Here is a 22,980-nt window from a genome sequence, read left to right as displayed (position 1 = left end):
GTGTTCCTACATATGAATAGATGTATTGTGATTTATTTAACCAGTCCCCTGTTGCTCATTTAGATTGTTTTCTATTTTAAAGTATAATGAATATCACTGTACATAAGTCTTTATGCACATCTCTGATATTTCCTTAGGATAAATGAGGAGCTGATTCTTAATCCTGTCACATTGGTAAGGATTATATACATTCCTTATTAAGAATATGAAATGCTTGTTTCTTATTGTTTCAATGTGATTGCATAGAAGCTTCTTTGGATTCTGAACAATACAATGGTATCTTTCCAAAGTTGGAAAGAGGTTTCTGCTGCCTCATGCACAGCACCTTTATGATGAAAATTCTGCTACATACACTTTCAAAAGGAAAACCACTGCTGAGATCAGGGAGTTTGGAAGGCAGATATACTTGTGGAAATGTGAGAGTGTTTTTTTGGGATTGTTGTTTTTAAGTGGTCCTTGCTCCTTCCTGCAACTTGGGTCTCCGTATTAATTTACTATGGCTTCAGGCTGTTTTCTTCTTCCTTTCCTGTTACTTCGGACTGTTATTCTCCATGAGTAATCCTTTTCTCCTAGTGTTCTTAAGTGCATTTCATTTCTAGGTAAGAGAGTGCAAGTAGTTGGTATGTCCTACAAAGGTAAAGGTTAAATTTCGTTCGTCATAGATCACTTCTTAGTCCTAATACACTTCTTTCAGATGCTCTCCTGTTAGAAAGTCAAGGAATTTATTAAAATCTACCTTCTATTTTTCCAGAGATATCAGACAACACCCTGGGACTATATGGTGTGACTTTTTTTTTTTTTTTATGGTGTAACATTCTATTGCAGCAAAATAATCTCCATGATGGGGTTGCTGAGAGTGACACATTTGTAATTGAGAAAACAGTCTTAACTTTTAACATGTCAGCATTTCCTTTAAAATCACTGGGAATACTTGAGAGGTACTGAAACCTCAGTTTAGAATTACTGATTGAATTTTCTTCATTGCACCTCCAAGATGACCTTCAGTGATCCCTGTTTATAACATTGAAAGCCATTTTGAAAACAACTTGTGCTGAAACTGAAGCAAACCATCTCCTTTATCTGGTTTCCTTCTGATCAAACCTGTATTGTAGGTGATTCTACTTTGTGACTTTTTACACATTTCAAAGTAAAGTGTGATTAGCATTTCCTAACCTTTTCCATTATTTCACATCATATTTGCATATATGCAATCTGCCAAGCTCTACAAGTTTTTCTGGCTGGCAGGCATTTTGGTAGGATGAGAGAGGAGAAATACATTTGCCTCACTTTAAAACTATTTTTCCATACTTATTCTTCATCCACATTGTGCAGAAAAATCGCACACATATGAATGATTTCTTCTATCCTGCTTAGCAGGAAATGGACTGCTGTGAGTGATGAGAGAGGCATCTCTCCTGTTCTTCAGAAGTTATCTGTAAAATGGAAACATTTCCCAATCAGTTGAGGCAAAAGGGGAAAAATGTAGCATTTACTGCCTTGTGATGGATCCTTCTAGTTACAATATTCTGTGCAGTGGGCATTATATACATCTTATGAGTAGACAAATTTTTAATTTTTAATTAATATATCCAGTGTTCAGGTAACTGTGTCAGTATGTGACATGGCTAAGATATGAAAGTGGTACTGTCCACCTTCAGTATACACTTTTGTACTTGTCTTAAAATTAGATAAATGTATTTTCCTGTTTAGTATATCCTATCCTCTATCTTTAGAAACTGTAGAAAGTACAGCATTGAGTCAGACTAGTCATCGTTTATCCTAGTCTCTAGAGATAGCCAAGAGTCAGTTTTCAAACTGGGAATAAACTTCTTAACTGCAAAAGTAGCCTTCTATTCATTTCTAATAATGTTTGAATTCTTGTTTTGGTGAATGATAAAAAAGGTTCATTGAAATGAAGGTTTTCTTGTTGAGTAGGAAAGGGGGTGTGTAAAGTTGGTATATAGGATAATATTGGCTTTTATATTTGCTTGCTTTAATAATGAAGCTCAAAGTTAAATCTTTCCTAAATTCAGAAAGCAGTGAATATTTGCATACCCTAGAGAATAGAATACCTTTGGGATCATGTTTCACTTCAATTGTTTCTTAGAATGTTTACTTTCACTGTTAGCTAAATAGTTCAGAGAAGGTAATACATTATCAACATTTGTGAGTGACATGAAGTGGTTTATAGCTTTTTTTTATTCTAACCTATAGAAACTGTAGCAATAGATTATAGATGGAAAAAATGAATAAAAATATTTAAGTAAGCCTTTTTCTGTAGGAATGAGGAGCAACAGGTTCAAGATGAAGGATGTACTATCTTGAGTATGCCCCAACATATTTTCAATATATCATAAGTTGTACTATAAGTAAAAAAAAAAAAATGGGTGGGTACTAGATGGTTCTTTAGGTAAAAGTAGCTGCTGGAAAGCTTGATAGCCTTAGTTTAATCCCTTGGACCCACATAGTAGAAGAGGAGAATCCACCCCCTCAGGTTGCCTCTGACTTTCATATATACACTATGGCACATGTAATCTCACCACCACCAAGGACAAACTAAATAAATGTTGGGTCTAGAGAGCTAGATCAATAGGTAAGATGACTTTTTTTGCAGAGGACCCAAATTCAGTTCCCAGCACCTATGCTAGGTGTTTCACAACTGTGTGTGACTCCAGAGGATATAACACTTCTGGACTCTGTTGGCACCTGAATATACTGTATATACCCACAAACAGACATAGAGATACACATAGCTAAAAATAAAATCTTAAAAAAAGACAAGGACTGAATCAACAAAAAACTTAATATATGTCAGTAATGCGTTGAGCCATACCCAAAATATTGCAAATGTGAACATCAATGAAAGTTTATTATCTAGGAAGGGGGAAATAATATGTCCTTATTTCTGTATTTTTGACAAGAGTTGTAATGTTGATTACATGTGTCTTAATATACTACTCTTTAAAATTAATCAAGAATATGCTCAAAAAATAGGATCACAAGTCTCATCTGTCCTAAATATTTGAAGAAACTTGAGATTTCTGGAAAAGATAACACTTGAGCCCTTTATAATCATGGATGTAGATTTACTTTCCTATGATTTTGCAGGTAATCTAAAGGCAAATTCATCTTTATTCATTAGTAATCTTACATCAAATTTGTGACTGAGGAAAATTACTGTACGATGAGGATTTATGTGTTTCTTCAGAGGCAGTCTAGTAGTGGGCTTTCTAATGAGCCTGTATCCTTGTTCTCATAGTATTTGAACATAGCGGAAGACAGGGAATAAAGAATTTAAATAAATTATATGTAGGTGGAACAGAAGAGTTTTGGGATCTCTTTCTGATTATCAAAAAGAATTTATGTTTTATCATTTTATTCTTAAGCTGTCTCATCTTCCTAGTGCTTTACATTGGTATGGTTAGCTGACAAAGTGCTTTCTTATGAACTATCTCAATTTTGAGTAGACAGGGCAAATAATCCCCCATTTGAACAGAGAAAATGATAGATTCAGAGACAGTCCAATTTCCCCAGGTCATAAAGCTTATGAGTGCCAGGTCTCTGTTTCTTTACTACTGCTCTACCAATTCCAAGTTCAGTGCTGTTCCTGTTGTTCCAATTTGCTTTAGAAGTAAATTCAAAATTGTGATGGCTGTTTTGCATGCATTGAAATTTACAAGGAGCTGAGGGTTCTGAAATTCTATTCCCATGGAAAATATGAGTGCACTTCCAATTAGGCCAAGAGATCTAAAATCCAAAGAATAGTGAAAGGTAAATAGAATTATTAGATGGTGGCATTCACTAAGACAACAAATACAGGAAAAGTAGCAGGTTGGTTGGCCATAGGCGATATGATTGTATCTGGACATAATAAAAAAGAACTAATGCTGATTGTTTATTAAATGCTAAATATTCAAGTTAGGTTTTCATGTAATTTATCTTTCATCTTCACAATTCTGTGAATAATGCTCTCTAAATTGTCCCTTTCCATCTACAGAAACTAAATCTTACGTGATTTAAATAACTTGTCCAAGGCTTTATCATTGGTAGCATGAGAATAAGATTTTGAACCTACACACTTGACTTTTGACTCAGTGTTCTTAAGAACTAGCTTAAGGCTTCCTTGGGGTCCCTAGATTGGATCAAAAACAATCAGTAGTCAGTCAAATAAAAAATGATGCCTTTTAGGGGGGAAAAGGCTTGTCTTGGAAATAGTTTAGATGCCCTTAACACAGAAGTGTGAATATTGTAGCTTCTGAAAATGTGTCAGGAAATTAAGCTTTTATTTTACATATGCACCTCCCCCCATTTCCCTGCATTTTGGCACCAATTTATCCTTTGTATTATTGTATAGACAACCCCTAACCTAGGAATGTAGTTGCCCTCTGTTTAAATCAGTAGTCCTTTTAGGATGGATGAGTGACATATTTACATTAATCTTGAGGCCAGAACCTAGAGCATAGCATGAGTAAATGAACAAATGAAGAATGAATGATAAATAAAGCTTCAGAGAGGCAAGAATTCAGGTTCAGAGAATCTGCCTATGTGATACTGGGGAATGCCTTTTATCACTTCCCAGTTGGTAATGCTCTCAAAATGGCTACCTTAGATCCTAGTACATTTGATAAATCAACAAGAAGTTAGAGGGCTTTGTCCACTGAGGGAATAAAATAAGACCCTTTATATTCCTGAATTCCATTATTTTAAGTTCATTTTTTTTTCTTTGAGATGTGGTCTTGCTATATAACTCAGGCTGGCCTCATTTATAGACCTTCTGCCTCAAGATCCCAGGTTCTGGGACTATAGGCATGGGACATCACTCCCTACTGTTTTTATTTTTCAATTACACAAATAATACATATTTATTATAGATGCTGTAGATATATTAGAAATTTTAAATAAGCAAAATAAAAGTTTAAGTCATCTGAAATTCTGCCATTCAGAGATAGCCACTGCTAACATTTTGATGTATATCCTTTCAGAGTGTTTTCCCATGCAAATATATACATGCTTTGATGTATATATTTGTTTATAATGGGTTTGTTATAGTCCATATTGTTTTGTAAACTGCTTTTTCACTTATTATATGTGACTGTCTTTCCATGTCAATAAATTTACATCTTTATCATCATTTTAATGACCACATAGTATTCCATTATATGGATGCATCATTACTATATTTAACTAGTTCTCTGTTGTTAGGAATTTAGGTTTCCAATTTGGAGTTCTTTTTGGAAAAAAAATTATGGTGAGCATCTTGTATATACATCTTTGTACACTTGTCTATTTTAAAAGAAGTAGAATAGATGGGAAACTTTAAATTTTTATGTGTGATATTTGTTTGTTTTTAATACAGACTCAAATTGTCTTCCTGAAAGATTGTGCTGATTTATACTTTCTCCACCATAAACCCAGATTGCTTTCCCCCATGTCCACTGAGTGTTATTTTCAGTCTTTTTGTAAACTATCACTGATTTGGAAGACAAAGGTATCTTTGGGTTAAATGTATTTCTATGACTGGCACTAAGGCTGAATTCTTTTTTCCCTTATTGCTCATTTCTGTTGAGGTTCATCGTTTTTTCTTACAGGTTTGTAAAACAAAGATCTTTATGTATCAAGGGTACCAACTCTTTGTCATGTTGCTTTAGTTTTTTGTAATCAGTTTGTCTTTTGTAATCCCTTGTGTCTGGAAAATAACTTTTATGGATGCAAATGTCACATTTTTCTTCATGATTTCTACTCTTGTAACTATTACTCACCCATATTCTAATGCTTACTTAAATTTATTTTTGACATTTAAATGTTTAGTCCATCTGGAACTTACTTTTGATATAGAGATTGAGCTTAGTTTTCTCTATAATAATTAATCAGTTTCTCTGATTAATTATTAATGGAATTGGAATTTAGAATGTGTTTTGCTGTGCAAAGTATTATAAATGATGTTTGGTGAGGCTTAACTAAAACCATTTGTAATGCATTTATCTATGAAGCGCAAGAGCTCACCTGAAAAGGTAATCTTATTTTTTGGTTCCATGGAAAATGCTTACATAGTTTCAGATAATTAAATTACCTATGAAACACAACTTGTTGCAAGGTTGTACCTACATTCTTAGATGGTGGTCATACTTCACTAAAGCCTTTTAGGGCTGGAGAGATTCTAGATGATGGGTTGGGAGTTTTGTTGGTATATTTTCTTTTTGTCTATCTTCATATAATTTTGATGTAAAATCTGTTTTGGTAACTTTCTACTTGCTGTGCTTTTCACAGAATGGACAGCAAATTATGGATGAACCTATGGGAGAGGAGGAGATTAACCCACAAACTGTAAGTAAAATATTGTGTCACAAAGGACAGAGGGAAAATCAGATGCTATAATATTATTCTTAATTTTAGACTAAACCAATCATTTTACAATATAAGGCACTCACTGATACTTTCACATTAGTTGTACCAAAATATGCCAGTGACCTTTCTAAATACTGTTTAAGATTTGTTTTAAAAGGATGGCAAAGCTGGATCTGGTGACATGGGCCTGTAATCCCAGGAAATAGAGGCAATAGAATTACGTTTGACTCCATCCTAGGTTAATAATAAGTTCCAGACCAGCCTGGGTTACACAGACACACTCTCTCTGTCCTCTGTCCTCTGTCTCTGTCTGTCTGTCTGTCTCTCTCTCTCTCTCTCTCTGTGTGTGTGTGTGTGTGTGTGTGTGTGTGTGTGTGTATTCATTTGTATGTACATACATGTTAAGGTCATACTTTAAAGAAACATTTAACACAGAATATGGATATTGAAGCCAGGGGCAGTGGCACGCGCCTTTAATCCCAGCACTTGGGAGGCAGAGGCAGGCAGATGTCTGTGAGTTCAAGGCCAGCCTGGTCTACAGAGCAAGTTCCAGGAATGCCAGGGCTATTACAGAGAGAAACTCCATCTTGAAAAACCAAAAAAGAAAAGAAAAGAAAAAGAAAAAAGACATTTTCCCTTTTTAATTGTTGTTCAATATTTAATACCCAGAACCTAGAACTTGGAACACTTTAAGTACTCATTAACTATGTATAAAGGAATTATTAAGTTGTTCCCAGTCTTCCCAGGATAGCTAGCATTGTCAACAGCTCAGCTATAATTTCGTTATTCTATACATATGACAATAATTCTGCAATTTGCTCTTTTCACTGACATATCTTGAGCATCTTTTCATAACATCTGTAAATTTACCTCTTTTTTAAATGGTTGCATCTTTTTTTGTTTTTTGTTTTGTCTTGTTTTGTTTTTGTTTTTCCAGACATAGTTTCTCTGTGTAGACTTGGCTTTCCTGGAGTCACTTTGTAGGCCAGGCTGACCTCGAACTCACAGCAGTCCGCCTGCCTCTGCCTCCCTGAGTGCTGGGATTAAAGGCGTGCACCAATACTGCTTGGCATGGTTGCATCTTTTTACAATGGTTACATGCTATTCTATCCTTTGTGTAACTTATATTTAATGTAATTTTCACTATTTAGTTTTATAAGCATATTTCAGTAGACTGCAGAAAAGATTACATTGAGTCAAAAAGTATGAACATTTAAATTTCAATAGACATTACCAAATGCCTTCCAAAACTATTAAAGTTTCATCATATGACGGTACCTGTTTGACCATTTCCTGTTCCACACTGGAGTGTTATCAGAAAACAGTCTTTATGAACCACTGTAAATATTTAATACTTTCTCACCTTAGTTTGCATCTTATTTGATTATTAGATTTAGTATCCACATATTGTTGGCCTTCATGTTTAATGTTCAGCATGAATTTCTTTTGGATAGCTCATTTCCTTTTTGGTTTGTTCAGTCTCTGAATATATTCTAGGCAATTGCCTCATGTCTATTATCAATCTTCCAAATACTTCATACAGTTTTTTTAAGTTTGATTTTTGTGCCTTGTATTAAATACACATACGTTCTTATTTTTAAATTAGCACACCTGGCTTCTGGATTTTATCTTTAAACTAGAATACCTATCCATGTTATTAAAACAAACTCTTATACTGTAAACTAGTAATCTTTTTTTTAATGATATACTTGTTTTTATTTTATGTACATTGGTATTCTGCCTGCATGTATGTCTGTGTGAGTATGTCAGACCCCCTGGAACTGGAGATACAAAGAGTTATGAGCTCCCATGTGGGTGCTGGGAGTTGAACCTGGGTTCTTCGGTAGAGCAGCCAGTGCCCTTAACCCTGAGCCACCTCTCCAGCCCAATCTAGTAATCTTTTGATTTTTTTTTTGTATTGGTGGTTTGTGCTATATTTTTCTATTTTTGTATTTAAATCTGTCATCCACTTGGTATTTTAGTTTTTGGTATGGTGCTTGTGTTTGAGTTACTTACCAAATAGATAAGCCTGTTGTACCAACCCTTATTTATTTAATAAATAAAATCTATTCTTTACCCACTCGTTTAAGATACCTCTTTTATAGTATTTTAATTTTGTTTTGCACACTACATAAGTTTCCTAGGGTTGCCAAATCAAATTAATACAAACCGTGAGGCTTAAAATAATAAAACTTTATTCTCTCAGTTTGGGAAGTCAGAAGTCTGGTGTCAACGACTATGGATGGATCCCTGGCAACTCTAGAGTAGGATCCTTCCCTGCCTAGTCCAGCTGCTAGTGTTCCAGCAGTCCTAAACATTGTCATGGAGACATACCATTCCAATATCATTCTCAGCCATTATATGGTGTTAGCTGTCTGTGCCACAGCCAGGTACTGGGCCACACGCCTGTAATCCCAGCCAGCACTCAGGGAGGCAGAAGGCAGGTGAATCTCTTATGAGTTCGAGGCCAGCCTGGTCTATAAAGCAAGTTTAGGACAGCCAAGGCTACACAGAGAAACCCCATCTCGAAAGAGAAGGTTGGCCACTAAATTAGGGAGTGTCTTATTTGGTATAACCTAATGTATATTGCATTTACTAAGATCCTACTTTAAAATATAGTCACATTCATAGGTAACAAGGCTTTTAAACTTGAACATGTCTATTTGGAGGTATAATTTAACTACAGTTCTCCTTGAATATTTTGGTCTTTTTCAACTGCTGTACTGTTAATATGTGCAAGGCAGGACCTTTTCTTTTGAAAAATTATGGTCTTATACATTTAATTTTCTAATAATCTTATATTCAGTTTGTCAGTTATGCCAGAAAAATTATTGGGATTTTTAAATTATAATTGTCCCAAATTCATAGGCTAACATGATAAATTATTTTAATAATATTGAGTCTTCACATATTCACATAGACATATTCACTTATTCCAATATTCTTGGGGATCTTTTCTCAACTTTTATGGCTTTTTACATACAGTTTTTATATGCTTTTACTAAGGCAAGATAATTTATGAGTATTTTATAGTTCTTTTATTGTTTGGTTCGTCGTCCCCCCCCCCCCGCCCCGCCAAGGCTAGTCTGGAACTTACTGTGTAGCCTAGGATGGCCTCAAACTGGTAATTCTCTTGGCTTAGCCTTAGCCAAGTACTAAAATTATAAGAATATACTACCACACCTCATTTTAATTTTTATTATTGCAAATGGAATATGTTTTGCTATGTCTTACATCCATTTACTGATAATACATATGTATGTGTTTCTCTTGTACTTGAGTAGAGGAATGGTTTTGAGACAGGGTTAAATGTAGCCCAGGCTGGTCTCAGCTAAGAATGTCCTTGAATTCCTTCCTGATCCTTTTGCCTTCACTTCCCATGTGATGGAATTATAGACAAGCGCCATCATGCCTGCCTAGTTCTTTGTGTCTATTAGCTTTTTAACAGGTTGCAAAAGATAATTTTTCAGAAATCTATCAAATTGCTATGGATACCATATGAATAATGGAAGAATGAGTTTATTTTATCCTTCACTTAAAGCCCTCCAATTAGTTTTGTGCTTCCTTTAAATAAGGGCTAAACTGTGCAGTATGATCTAAGATGCCCTGTATAGTAAGGCCTTTCCACACTTTCCACACATCCTCTCTGGCCATACTACGCTGTCCTCTACTCAGAGTCCACTCACTCAAATATCTCAGCTTCTCTTTTACTTCAGCACTTTCACAGGTATCTCCTCTTCTCTGGGTCTTAACCAACTACCTGCTTCATTTAATTCTTAATCATCTCTGAGGTTCTAGTTTAGATATCATTTTAGCTGAGACATTTTCCTAATATAACCAACACCTTGACTTCTATCTTGAGTCAAGCATTTTCCTTTGTCCTGACATAGTAGTTTATGTGCATCTTAATGCAAACACCACACCAGATTCTATGATTTATTTGTTCGTTTATATTCCCTATTGACGTGAACTGCATGATGTAGTAGCCATGTATGGCTTATTCATTGTTTTATAGTACTCAATTGGTATCTAATAACTATTTGTTAGTTCTCTGTATGCATGGTTTTAGCTATGCAGAAACCACATATAAAGCCTAGTGCTAGGACTATCTTCAGATTTTGTCTAGATTTCTACTCTTAAACCATTTGAGGTATTTTATATCATGCTCTATAATATATTTTGACACATAATCAAATATAAAACTTATCAGCAAGTATTAACATTGAACTTGTTTTGCTTTGTGTAACAATTTTTTTTTAGAAGAAAAACCTCCAAATTTTCACTTTTTGTAGTCTAAAATGAAAGCATATGATTTCATACAACTTGTACTTCAGCCTATGGCACTCCTAACACTTCCATCTAGAAACTGCATTGTAGAGACAGATTGGAAAAATACACAAGTAAGATGTTACCAGTAGTATGGATGAGTATTCTAATGAGTATGGAATTAGCTTTAGTTACTAGGTACAAATTCAGTATTTCTCTAATGTAATTAAACTCAAAAGATTATCCAGTGGATGAGGTGGCCCTGTGGGTAAAATGTTTGCTGTGCCAACATAAAGACCCGAGTTCACAACCCTGGGACCCATGTAAAATCCAGGTACATGATGACACAAGCCAATAACCCTAGCACTGCAATTGGGGGTGGGGGGCTTGCAGAGGCAGGTAGTTTCTTTGTTCGGAGCTTGCTGGCCCAGCTTTCTAGCCCAAACAGTGAGAGACCCTGCCTCAAAAACAAAGTGGAAACCTTTTCATCAGCTACTAATAATTTACATGGTGAAGGTTAAAATGCTATATTAGTCATCTATTAAAACTGTACACATTTATTATCTTAAAGTTTTTGTAGGCCAACAGTTTGTACACATAGTAACATAACTTTGAGTTTGAGAGACTCTCATAGGCTACAGTCAGGTTGCTGTCCCCAGATAGAGTAGAAAAGAAACACCATTAGAAATGTATTTTCTCATATTGTAATCTCTGAAGTCAGAATGCTAGCTATAACCAATGGGAGGATAGCTTTTAATTGCCTTATTTTTCTTTCATACTTGTATAATGTTGCTCTTGTTCTTATATAAGATAGACTATGATAGCACTATTTTCTCCCAAGTAAGGGTGACTTTCTGGATTAAAACATCCCACCAAAAGACTATTAGTAGGAGAAAAACCAAAGGGCCTGATCTTAAATAGTCATTTTTATGAAATACCAAAACAACAGGAATAAAGGTAGTGCCCCCTCCCTGTATTTTGTTTTGTTTTGTTTTTTTGTGTGTGTGGTATGGTATACAGCCTCACAAATAACTGGGGTTATATTATGTACCACTATGCCCTATTTCTAAGAACTTTTTAAAGAGATTTTTTAAAGCCATGTAATAAAGAATTGGATCAAGATACTATTACATGATAGAAGAAAAAGAACAATGATTTAAAATGCATAGTGAAAATTAATTTTAGCCAGTATATTTTTAGACATTATCTATTGGAGAGGGTTTCTAGAGAGTTGTTGAGAAAGAAAAAGAGGCATGGTGCTCAGGACGCTAAGGATCCAGTGCTGCAATCCTGCTGTTAAAAGGGCCTTCTCATTATAATGACTAAAGAAATCTTCAGAAGACTAGTTTATTCAGTAGCCTTAAAGAATACCAAATCCAGTCAGGCTCAGTGGCGCATGCCTGTAATCCCAACACTCTGGAAGGCAGAAGCAAGCGGCTCTCTGTGAGTTTAAGGCCAGCTTGGTCTACAGAGTGAGTTCCAGGACAGCCAGAGCTGCCCAGAGAAACCCTGCCTCGAAAAACAAAACAAACAAACAAAAAGAATACCAAATCCAGACTGAAACCTACTTCAGGAATGCTGCCCACAAGAGGATAGGGAAGCCACCAACAGTATGAAAGCAATGGATACTCCAGTAGGTCTGAGTGTTGAAAATTCACTTGAGAACAGAAAGAATTTGAAATAGATACAAGGAAAGCAAGTTTTAAGATAAAGCCACTATATTGTAAACTTGCTAGGAAATTAACAGTTTCTACATAGTTTTAATGTTATGGTTGCTAAGTTATAAAATAGGATGTCTAATGATATCAGAAATTGATAGGTATGAGCAAAACATGGTGGCTCATACCTTTAATCCCAACATTGAAGCAGGAAGGTAGTCACAAATTCAAGGCAAGTGTGGACTACATGTTGAGTACCAGGCCAGCCTGAGCCAGAGAGTAAGACTCTGTCAAAAAATATCAGAGGGAATGATGACAAGAGCTGAAAGGGTTAAACCTGGCAGCAGTTTTTGACCCTTTCACCTTTAATAAAAGAGTAAGAAATTTTAAGTAGCTCTATGTATCATGTAATATGTAATCAGATTTTAAAATTATAAATTATGGAATATATAAAATGAGATTTCAAGACTATAGATTTTAGAGAAGTAAATGTCAACATTAGGATGAAATTTTTATGGGAGAATTGTATAAACCAAAGACAAGGGAGGAAAGATGAAATGTGTGATGGCTTAAATCCATTTGTCTAAGATGATAGTCAGAGAGAAGAGCAGCCTAGGGCTGGAGAGATAGCTCTGCGGTTAAGAGCATTGATTGCTCTTCCAGAGGTCCTGAGTTCAATTCCCAGCAACCACATAGTGGCTCACAACCATATGTAATGTGATCTGATGCCTTCTTCTGGCCTGTGGGCGTACATGTAGACAGAGCACTATATAAATAATAAATGCATAAATCTTGAAGAAAAAGGAGGAGGAGGAAGAGAAAGATGAGGAGCAGCCTAAGTTTTCCTGAATATATAAAAAAGATCTCCACTTAGATCTTCTTGATATGCAGAGTTAGTCCCAGTATGTATGCATCTTTAAGCATATCATTCTAATTGTGATAAAGCCATTTCCTTCTGCCTGGAATGTTCTTTTCTTTATTCCTTATTAATTCCTCTCTTCCATTTGGTGATTTTCCTGTAATCTTCCACCCATCCATGTCTTAGATACTCTTCTATCTTCTCTGGTTTTTTCCATTGATTAATTTACTTTATATCCCTCTTCTCCTTCCAGTCCCTCCCTCTTACCTCCCTTTTCCCCATTCCCTGTCCATTTCTCCTCAGAAAAGGAGAGGCCTCCTGTGGATATCAACTCACCTTGGCATATCAAGTTGCAGTAGGACTAAGCACATCTTCTATTGCTATACAAGGCAACCCAGGTAGGGGAAAAGCGATCCAAAGACAGGCAACAGAGTCAGAGACAGCCCCTTCCACTTGTTAGAGGACCAACATGATAACCAAGCTGCACATTTGCTACATATGTGTAAGGGGCCTAGGTCCAGCCCATGCACAGTCTTTGGTGATTCAGTCTCTGTGAGCAACTGTGGGCCCCAGGTTCATTGATTCTGTAGATTTTCTTGTGTCCTTGGCCCCTCCAGCTCCTTTAAACTTTCCTCCCACTCTTCTACAAAACACTCCGACCTTGGCCCATTGTTTGGCTGTGGGTCTCTGCATCTGTTTCCATCAGTTGCTGGATGAAGCCTCCCAGAAGACAGTTATGCTAGGCTCCTGTCTGCAAGCACAACAGAGTATTATTAATAGTGACAGGGACTGGTCTCTCCCATGGGGTGGATCGCAAATTGGGCCAGTCAATGGTTGGCCAGTCTCTCAATTTCTGCTCCATCTTTATCTCTGCACATCTTGTAGGCAAGACAATTTTTAGGTCTAAAGATTTTGTGGTTGGGTTGTTGTCCCTATCCCTCCATTGGAAGACATGCCTGGTTACAGAAGGTAGCCATTTCAGGTTCCATATACCCTGTTGCTAGGAGTCTTTCCTAGGATTACCCTCATAGATTCCTGGGAGTTTCCTTGTCCTAAGTTTCTTTCTCGTCCCACAGCTGTCCCTCCACATACACACCAGTTCCACTTCTCTCTCCCAGTTCTCTCCTGCCATCTTCCTCACACTCGATCCCTCCTGTTGCCCTCCACACCTCCTCTCCCACCCAGTTCCCTCCTTCCACCTACCTCTGAGTCTGTTTTATTTCCCCTTCTGCATGGGCCCATCTTATTACTTAGCTTCTTTGAGTCTGTGGACTGTAGCATGGTTATTCTGTACTTCATGGCTAATATCCACTTATAAGTGAGTACATAGCATGTGTGTCTTTCTGGGTCTGGGTTACTTCACTCAGGATGATCTTTTCTAGTCCATTTGCCTGCAAATTTCATGATGTCTTTGTTTTTAATAGCTGAATAGTATTCCATTATGTAAATGTACCACAGTTTCTTTATCCATTCTTTGGTTGAGGGGCATCTGTCTAGGTTGTCTCCAGATTCTGGATATTATGAATAAAGCTGCAAATGTTAAGCAAATGTCCTTGTTGTATGGTGGAGCATTTTAGGGTATATGCCCAGGAGTGGAATAGCTGGGTTTTGATGTACCACTGTTCCCAGTTTTCTGAGAAAGCACCAGATTGATTTCCAAAGTGGTTGTACAAGTTTACACTCCTACCTGCAGTGGAGGAGTCTTCCCCTTTTCCACATCCTCACCAGCATGTGCTGTCACTTGAGTTTTTGATCGGCCTCTTCTCTATCCTGTTATTCTTTCTAAGAGTCGATCCTTACTCACCTAAAGTTCCTTATTTCCTCTGTGCATCTCATAAAATATTTTAAAATTTTGCCTAATTTAAATTACTCAACACCAAAAGATCAACTGATAGCATCTTTTTCTTCAGATATGTTGGCTTATCAATTTCATATTTATGCATAAATAATTTATCTCACAATTTACTCTGGCCAGTATCTTTTATTTTGTCTTCTCTACTGATGTGAGTGAGTTATTTTTATTTTTCATTCCTGTGGGACTTAGAAGAGGACTCACCTTCATAGCAGAAGATAAAACATTCCTGATAGTACCCTAAAGCAAGATAGCTTCCTAGACTTCAGACTTTTCTATCATTTCTCAGCTGGTCAGAGAACTCTGTGGTCTTCGTTGTCAAGATGGCCGTCAAAGAATAATATAAAGCAATTTTTTGGTTAGTAAAGAATTGATCCTCTTAACAGCTCTTTTAATACTATGCAAAGGTCCTTCTAAGGATTGAGAATCTAAGGAGAGATGTAAGTACTTAGGATAAAATAAGAGCTTAATAAGTAATAATTTTCCTGTATTATTCTTTCTAGAGGTTGCTCTTGATTCCTCATATTGTTTGCCAGAGATAAAGTATGTTCCTAAGAAACTAGGGTGGTAGCCAGTATTTCCTTCCTTACTTATTTAGTTATGTTGCTGAAAGTAGTCCTGGCCTTAGGCAAAACTGTGAAATGAGTTCACTTCCTCCTGACGTGGTCCTTAGACCCTTTCATCCCATCCATCATTCATTCATTCGTCCATTTATCAATAAGAAAATAAAACAAAAATTATATTCTTTGCCAAACAGCTTCAAACTCCTGGGTTCAAGCTTTTCTCCTGATTCAGCCTCCTAACTGAGTAGCTGGGACCAAAGTCATACACAACTTCACCAACATCCCTTCTGTCGTGTATTTCCAATGATAATACATGAGTTGCTTATAACTTCACCTTTGTAAATAACGTATTGCTACAAAACAAAACATTATGTTTACTAACCCAATCTCCATAGCTTTTTTATTTACGACAGGGTTTCTTTGTGTCCTCGAACTCTCTCTGTAGACCAGGCTGGCCTCAAACTCATAGAAATTCACTTGAGCACTGGGATTTAAAGCATGTACTACTGCCTCCTGGCTGAGCTTCTATATTATAGTTACACATATAATTATTAAGAAGCAAAAAAGGCTATTTAAAACTAGAACATCCAAAGTGTTCCAAAATCCAGAACTTTTAAAAAACATGGACATTATAGTACAACTAAAAAATTTCCTACAATGTTAGGACAGACTGTAGTAAAAAAAAAAAAAATGACAGCTCCTGAAGAATACTGGATAAAATTAGCTTCTGGCTGTGTATATAAGGTGGATATGAAAACTACATGAATTCTATGTTTAGACTTGGGTCCCACCCCCAAAATACCTCATTTATTAGGCATTTGACAATATACTGACACGTTTTTTTTTGTCATGCTGGACACAGGCATACCCTGTTCTTTTCAGTTCTCCAGAAGTCACATTGCGGTGTCAGCAGTTAGCAGCAGTTTCTTCTGTCTTCTACTGTCACTATTATTTTAACTACTGCTTGTTCTCTAGTTATGATGCTGCAATGGTGTGCATGATCCCCTTCAAGGAATTTCACTTGCTCATTTAGGCTCCTTAAAACTTGAATTTGAGCATCCCAACTAATTAATACTTATTTTCATGAGTTCAGCACACTTTAGCAATCTTGGTTAAAGCTTAAAATAAGCTACAGAAAGAGTCTTGAGCAGAGTAGACAATAGGCAATGAGCTACTACTCAAAACAGGAAAATACAACTGAGTGTTCAATGGCAAGAAAATACATGGTGTGGTACAATAACACTTACTGACTAATTTCGTCAGTTATTGTCTGTCATTCTAACTCATTGACTGAGAAGTGTAGTTCAGCACTCAGAGCTTGAGGGAAAATACTCTAGTTAATCTAAATAAATGCCACTTAGGGATAATACTTCTGAGATAAATAGTATTATAATTAGCATGATGTGATAGCATTAAATTAGGATATGTGTACACTAAGCAAACATTTTAAGGTTATAAAGCTTCCCTTTGCTGTTTTTGGCATTCTTTCAGATATTTTTTTTTTACTTCCTAAAGTCCCTTTTCTCCACTTCTTAAAACATCTCTCTACCAGAGTTTAAAACAAAACTGCTTTTCCTTTTTTGTCTTTTTTCTTTCTTTCTTTCTTTCTTTCTTTCTTTCTTTCTTTCTTTTTTTTTTTTTTTTTTTTTTTTTTTTTTTTTTTGTTTTTCAAGACAGGGTTTCTCTGTGTAGCCTTGGCTGTCCTGGAACTCTCTTTGTAGACCAGGCTGGCCTCAAACTCACCAAGATCCACCTGCCTCTGCCTCTGGAGTATTGGGATTAAAGGCATGAGCCACCACCTTCCAGGCTTTTTTTCTATTTTTTAAAAGATATATTTATTTATTATGATTACAGTGTTCTGCCTACATGTACACCTGCTCAACAGAATATCCCATTATAGATGGTTTTGAGCCACCACAACCATGCTGGGAATTGAACTCAGAACCTCTGGAAGCGCAGCCAGTGCTCTTAATCTCTTAGCCATCTCTCTAGCCTACTTTTCCTATTATCACAAGCTTGCCATTGGTATGGCTTGCTTCTGGTGCAGTGCCTCTTCTAATTTAGTTACCTTTCTGCTCTAGTGTATTCACCACAAAACAGTATCCATTATTTTAGATCAAATGCCTGTCTATATTTGGAAGGAAAACAAGTGACTTAACTGAGTCATATTTAAGTAGGAATGGCTGACTGAGTCAAACTGAAATACAGGCAGAAGAAAAGCTATGGCCCCTTTATCTAAATGACTATTTTAAGCTAACTATTTCATACAAGCATGACTTAGGCCTTAAAAGTTATCAAAAAAACCTATATAGACAAAGCGAGGGGTGATAGGGTTCTACCTGGGATACTAATGCTGCTTCCTCACTGTCTTCTGGCCCATAGGAAGGACAAGTAGAACATAGACAAGGCATTCGAAGCAAGAGCTCACAGTGCTCCAGGAGTCACTAGCGTTTAGTTCGAGACGGTTCTCATTGTCGAACTTGTACTCTGTCTCTTATTTCACATCTTAGACTTTTAGTATCTACAGTAGCAGTTATGGATGGACGTTCATTAAACCTCTTGTACTTTGAGGAAAATTCTTAGATACCAAACCCTTAAATGTCTGAAAAACTTGAATCACTATACAAAAATATATTTTAAAGAAATAACTTAAAGCCAGGAGGTGGTGGTGCATGCCTTTAATCCCAGTACTTGGGAGGCAGAGGCAGGTGGATCACTGTGAGTTCAAGACCAGCCTATTCTACAAAGTGATTCCAGGACAGTCAAGGCTACACAGAAAAACCCTGTTTCAAAACAAGAAAGAAAGAAAGAAAGAAAGAAAGAAAGAGAGAAAGAGAGAGAAAGAAAGAAGAAAAGAAAAAAGAAAGAAATTAAGGACATGACTTTACATGCTTAGCATACAAATTTAGTTGTTTGGTGTGTGTGTCTGTGTGTGTGTGTGTATGTGTGTGTGTGTATGTATGTGTGTGTGTGTGTTTTAAGACAGAGTTGCATGTATCCCAAGCTGACCTCAAATTTCCTATGTTGTGAAAGATAACCTTGAACATCTTACCCTCCTGCCTCCACCTCCAGAAGTACTGAGGTTACAGGTGTGTGCTACAATGCATGGTTTATGCCTGGCTGATGATCAACCCCAGGGCTTCGTGCATGTTAATCAAGTACCCCACGAACTGAGTTGCATCCTCAGTCATAGAAATTGTTTTGTTTTGATTTGTTTTCCAAAAGGATTTGTCTGTTAGAGGGTCAGGAAGACAGTTGATAACTGGGTTTGAATGTGTTCATGGTTCTGCCTTGGACACTCTACTCAGTCTTCTTCCTTCAGGGTCTACTTACCAGAAAGTTTAGAAACTTCCTATTTTTGTTTGCTTGTTTGTTTGTTACCTAGATCAGCCACTAAATATAACACTATATTAATTTGTTCTGAAATACATAGTTTTAAAGGAAAATTTAAAGTATATTATTCATAAATGAACAGAAAATCAAGTATACCAGTAGTCTTGGAAAGAATTTAAATTATTAGTAAATGAGCATACAGCATGTGTACACATATACACACATACACATACAAACACAATCACAATGCAGGCCCCAAAGATTTCTTATTAGCATCTCATTTGTTTTAATAAATTGTAGCCATGAAAACGAAAATTGGCACAGAAAAGAACATAGCATGGTAATTTAATGTATGAATACAAATGCAAAAATCCTAGTAAAACATCTATATATTATGTTCAGAATTATATTAAAACAATTAATTTCCCCCCCCAAATACAATTATAGGTCAGTGTTAACAAATTTCTTCATACAATATTCATATAATTTATCAAATTAGTAAATCAAAGGAGAAACACTGGGTTTATTATATTAATAAGAAATAAAGTCTTAAAAAAAAGAAATAAAGTCTTATAAAACTCAGTATTTAAAGAAACAATGCATCAAATAGGCTTAATACTAAATGTTTATGTCTAAGTACCTTAGTGATTATATTTCCAAAGGCAAGATAAAGATAGCATTTGATATAGATTACTTTAAGCTCCATTGATGGGGAAATTTAATCTTGTTATATGAAGAATTTTGAGTGAGACCATAACTTACTTTAATTTCTGTTTGGTTTGTATTTCTGAGGTGTTTGTTTGTAGCTAGGATATAGTTTGTTTATACCTAGAATGAGGTTATGGATAAATAAACAGTCTTTATTTGTGTGCATCCATATTCATTTTTTGAGATATGGTGTCTCATTGTGTAACCCAGGCTGGTCTTGAACTCCAGATCCTCCAGCCTCTGCCTCCCATATGTTGGGATTATAAGCCTGTGCCACCATACCAGGCTGTGTGTGTGTGTGTGTGTGTGTGTGTGTGTGTGTGTGTGTGTGTGTGTGTGCTTTAAGATTATTCTGTCTGTTGTAAAGACAAAGGACTGTGCAGGAAAAAAAATAGAAGCAGGAAAGCAATATTTTTGATGATATAGTACTACTTGAAAAAATTAGTCCTGGATAAATGTGAATGTGCATGAAAGATGAGGACATCACAAAAATATAGAAAATTATGTGCCCCACATTAGATTTGTATTATAGAATTTTCAGCATTCATTAGTAATACATTTAACTTTTTTAAATAATAAAACTGGAGTCAGCCAACTCCTATGGTCCTGTCATCTTCTTTTGTAAATGAAGTTTAATTGAAACAGAGCCTCACCTATTCACTTCCCATTGTGTTAGCAGGATAGAAGCCATCTGTTGCTATCTGGTCTTTTACTGAAAGTATGGTAATACATTTAGTGTGGTCCAATTGTGTGTATGTGCAGAAAAACAGTAAAGAAAAATCTCCACAGACCAATGGGTTTGTTTTTCTAATGGTTCTAGGGATTGAACCAAAGACCTTGCACATGCTATGCAAACACTGTTATCAACAAGCTTCACTCCCAGCAGATGGAAGAGTGGATGCAGTAGGACCAGATTTTCAAAGCCAGTCTGGGAGTTGAAGGCTGGCCTGAGAGATATGTGAGACAGTGTTTCAAATGAAAAAGAGTGGTTCTTGTTTACGCATTTGAAAGTATTTCTAGAATGAAGAAGAGGATTGTTCTGAGCCAGAACTGGTTGTGATTAAATATTAGTGTTTGGTTCAGTGTTGTCTGATGAGGCATCTCATGTTCAGACTGCAGTTGTGCATTAGGTGGACTTCCTAATTTTGCTGCCCTGTTGGAACTTCTTAAAAAGACTTAAGTGATTCATTTTGAGATATGGGAAAATTCTGCTCTGATGAAAAGTTTTTAAGTGCTTTCCTTACTGAAAAACAGTCATCCATTTTTAACTGAGACAAGTGTGCAGCTGTCTGGGCATAATTCAAAGGCCTAGTGTAGATATTTGTTTTAATTGGTTTCTAATGTATTTGGTGGTGTAGCATTTTTAAAAATTATTCTCCATTTACATGAAGTCCTTGTCATGAAAATTTAATGTAGCAAGAAGAGCCCTAGCTTTTTGTTTTTCACATAATGGACATTACAATGCATGCTCAATCAATACGTACTCAACTGAGCCCCAACTATAGATAGCTCTGTCACCAAAACTGTGCCCACCTCTGCCCCAGTTTCTTCATGTTGAAAGTTAGTTTGTTCTTCTTGATCTTCCTCCTCCACCTTCCCTCCCACTCTCCGCCGTGTACTGAGGATGAAGCCCAGGTTTACACAAGCTGCATGAAATGATTACTGAGCTCCACCCTAAAGCCCGTATTCTGGATGTTTTCAGAGTCTCATTTGGTTTGAAATTTCAATGATTTTTATTAAATTTAATGAGCTATGTAGATTAGCACTTGAGGTTTTCTTGGATTCACATAGATTAAATTTACATTAGCTCACAGGTTTTGTATCTACTAATCTTTTGGTTATTTTAAGTGCCACTTGCAGTGATGTTCTAAGTATTGACATAGTTTAAAAATATTTTCCAAAATAAAATATGAGGAAGGGCGTATATAGAAGCTAGACTCCACCTTTCTTTTCAGCTTAGTTTATTAGGAATTGATTTTTGCTCTCTAATAAACCCAGAGGTTGGACTTTTTAATTTAGATTTTATCAACTAGGAATTGAGTTTTAGTTATTAGAGTCTTGAAGTCTTTAATTTGTTTGATAATTGACTATTACAATCCATGTAAATTTGTTTAAGTTCACTTTACATTCATTTAAGATTGAAAGAGTTTATCCTTTAAAAGTTTGATTTGTTTTTCAGGGTTTTTTTGGGTTTTTTTGTTTTTTTGTTTTTTTTTTTTTTTTTTTTGCATGTAGCCTTTGTTTTCTAACTGTAGTTACGAAACTCTTCCTTACTAACAGGGAACACCCATGGCATGTCTATATATAACTTTGAAGTCATCTTGAGGCCATATCTTGCATATGCGTATAAACATTACAAAGGGTAAATTCCCACATTTGCATCAGCAACTTTTCTTATTTTAATAGCAGAAACTAGTTTCACTTGCTTTTAAAACTCAAAGTTAAGAAATACTGCCGAGTCTCAGGATTCTAAAATGGCATTCCACTTTACTGGTTGCAAAGATTGTTAGGACTGCTGGGAATCAGGAGGGAAAAAAAACACTTCAACAGGATTTGGTTATCAGCAAATCTATTGCAGTTTCCTGTTCTGGCTTCCCCACCTATCAGCTACATGAGAGCCTCTGTAGGCAGGTTCCTCCTTTCTTTTACCACAGGAAAACTGTCCAGCCTCTTTTTCTAGCATTTTCAGGACCCGCCTGACAGGAAATTTTCTAATTGCCAGAACAGCTGGTAGAAGAAAACTTTACAGTGGCTTGGCCTTCTCTTTCTAACTTAAGTTTTACCGTCAGGAATTCTTTATCATCAGCATGGTTTCATAGCCATGTTTAAATTTCTGTCTTTTCGTGTTCGCGCTATACAGGTAAGCTTTGTTCAACTTCTTTTTTTAAAAAAGATGCTTTATTCAGAATGAGCTATAATTATGCTAGTCATGCAGTTTTATAGATTCTTTTAAGGAACCTTTAACATTCAGAATAAGTGTTGAATGAATTTTAAAGAAATATATTTTAATTTACTAAAAGTAAGCTAGTTGGTTATATTAGACATTTCAACTCTTCATTTTGTCATTTTATTTTTATATTGGATTACTTATGCTAGAGTAATTTTATCATGCTAGTGTTTATAATTTTGTATAATAAAACAATGACTTTACTTCTCAGAATTAAACTAGTTATGAACAGAATAGCAAACCTAACTAATATTATTACTCTGTAAGTAATATTTTGGCATATGAGAGAATATTGTTTTGAGTAGTCAGGGTTTTTTTTTTTTTTTCTTAAAACTGGTTCTTGTAAAAACTTGAGCTTTAAGCAGCTCTACATTTAAGTAACTGTAAGCAGGTGATTTAACCTGACTCAGAGCAGGCACAATTTTCAGAGAATTATTTTGTCACAGTGG

At 35.9% G+C, this 22,980-nt stretch overlaps 1 protein-coding gene across 7 annotated transcripts in view; it reads left to right on the top strand.

The window, feature by feature from the left end:
- Rps6ka3 (ribosomal protein S6 kinase A3) overlaps positions 1 to 22,980 on the top strand; it is a 108,465-nt gene that overhangs the window by 23,540 nt on the left and 61,945 nt on the right. For 3 of the 7 annotated variants that reach the window (XM_051141978.1, XM_051141973.1, XM_051141977.1), the window contains one exon: positions 6,268 to 6,324. In XM_051141978.1, coding sequence (XP_050997935.1) covers positions 6,283 to 6,324 — 42 coding nt within the window. In that variant the 5' untranslated portion in view covers positions 6,268 to 6,282. Of the gene's footprint in view, positions 1 to 137; positions 175 to 5,567; positions 5,589 to 6,267; positions 6,325 to 22,143; positions 22,445 to 22,980 lie in introns of those variants that run through there. The other 4 variants (XM_051141974.1, XM_051141975.1, XM_051141976.1 and 1 more) reach the window with 3 other exon arrangements.

The sequence above is a fragment of the Acomys russatus genome, chromosome X (assembly GCF_903995435.1).
Source record: "Acomys russatus chromosome X, mAcoRus1.1, whole genome shotgun sequence".
NCBI classification, from domain to species: domain Eukaryota; kingdom Metazoa; phylum Chordata; class Mammalia; order Rodentia; family Muridae; genus Acomys; species Acomys russatus.
The sequence above is the reverse complement of the archived record's forward strand: the minus strand, read 5'-3'. Positions and strand labels throughout refer to the sequence as shown.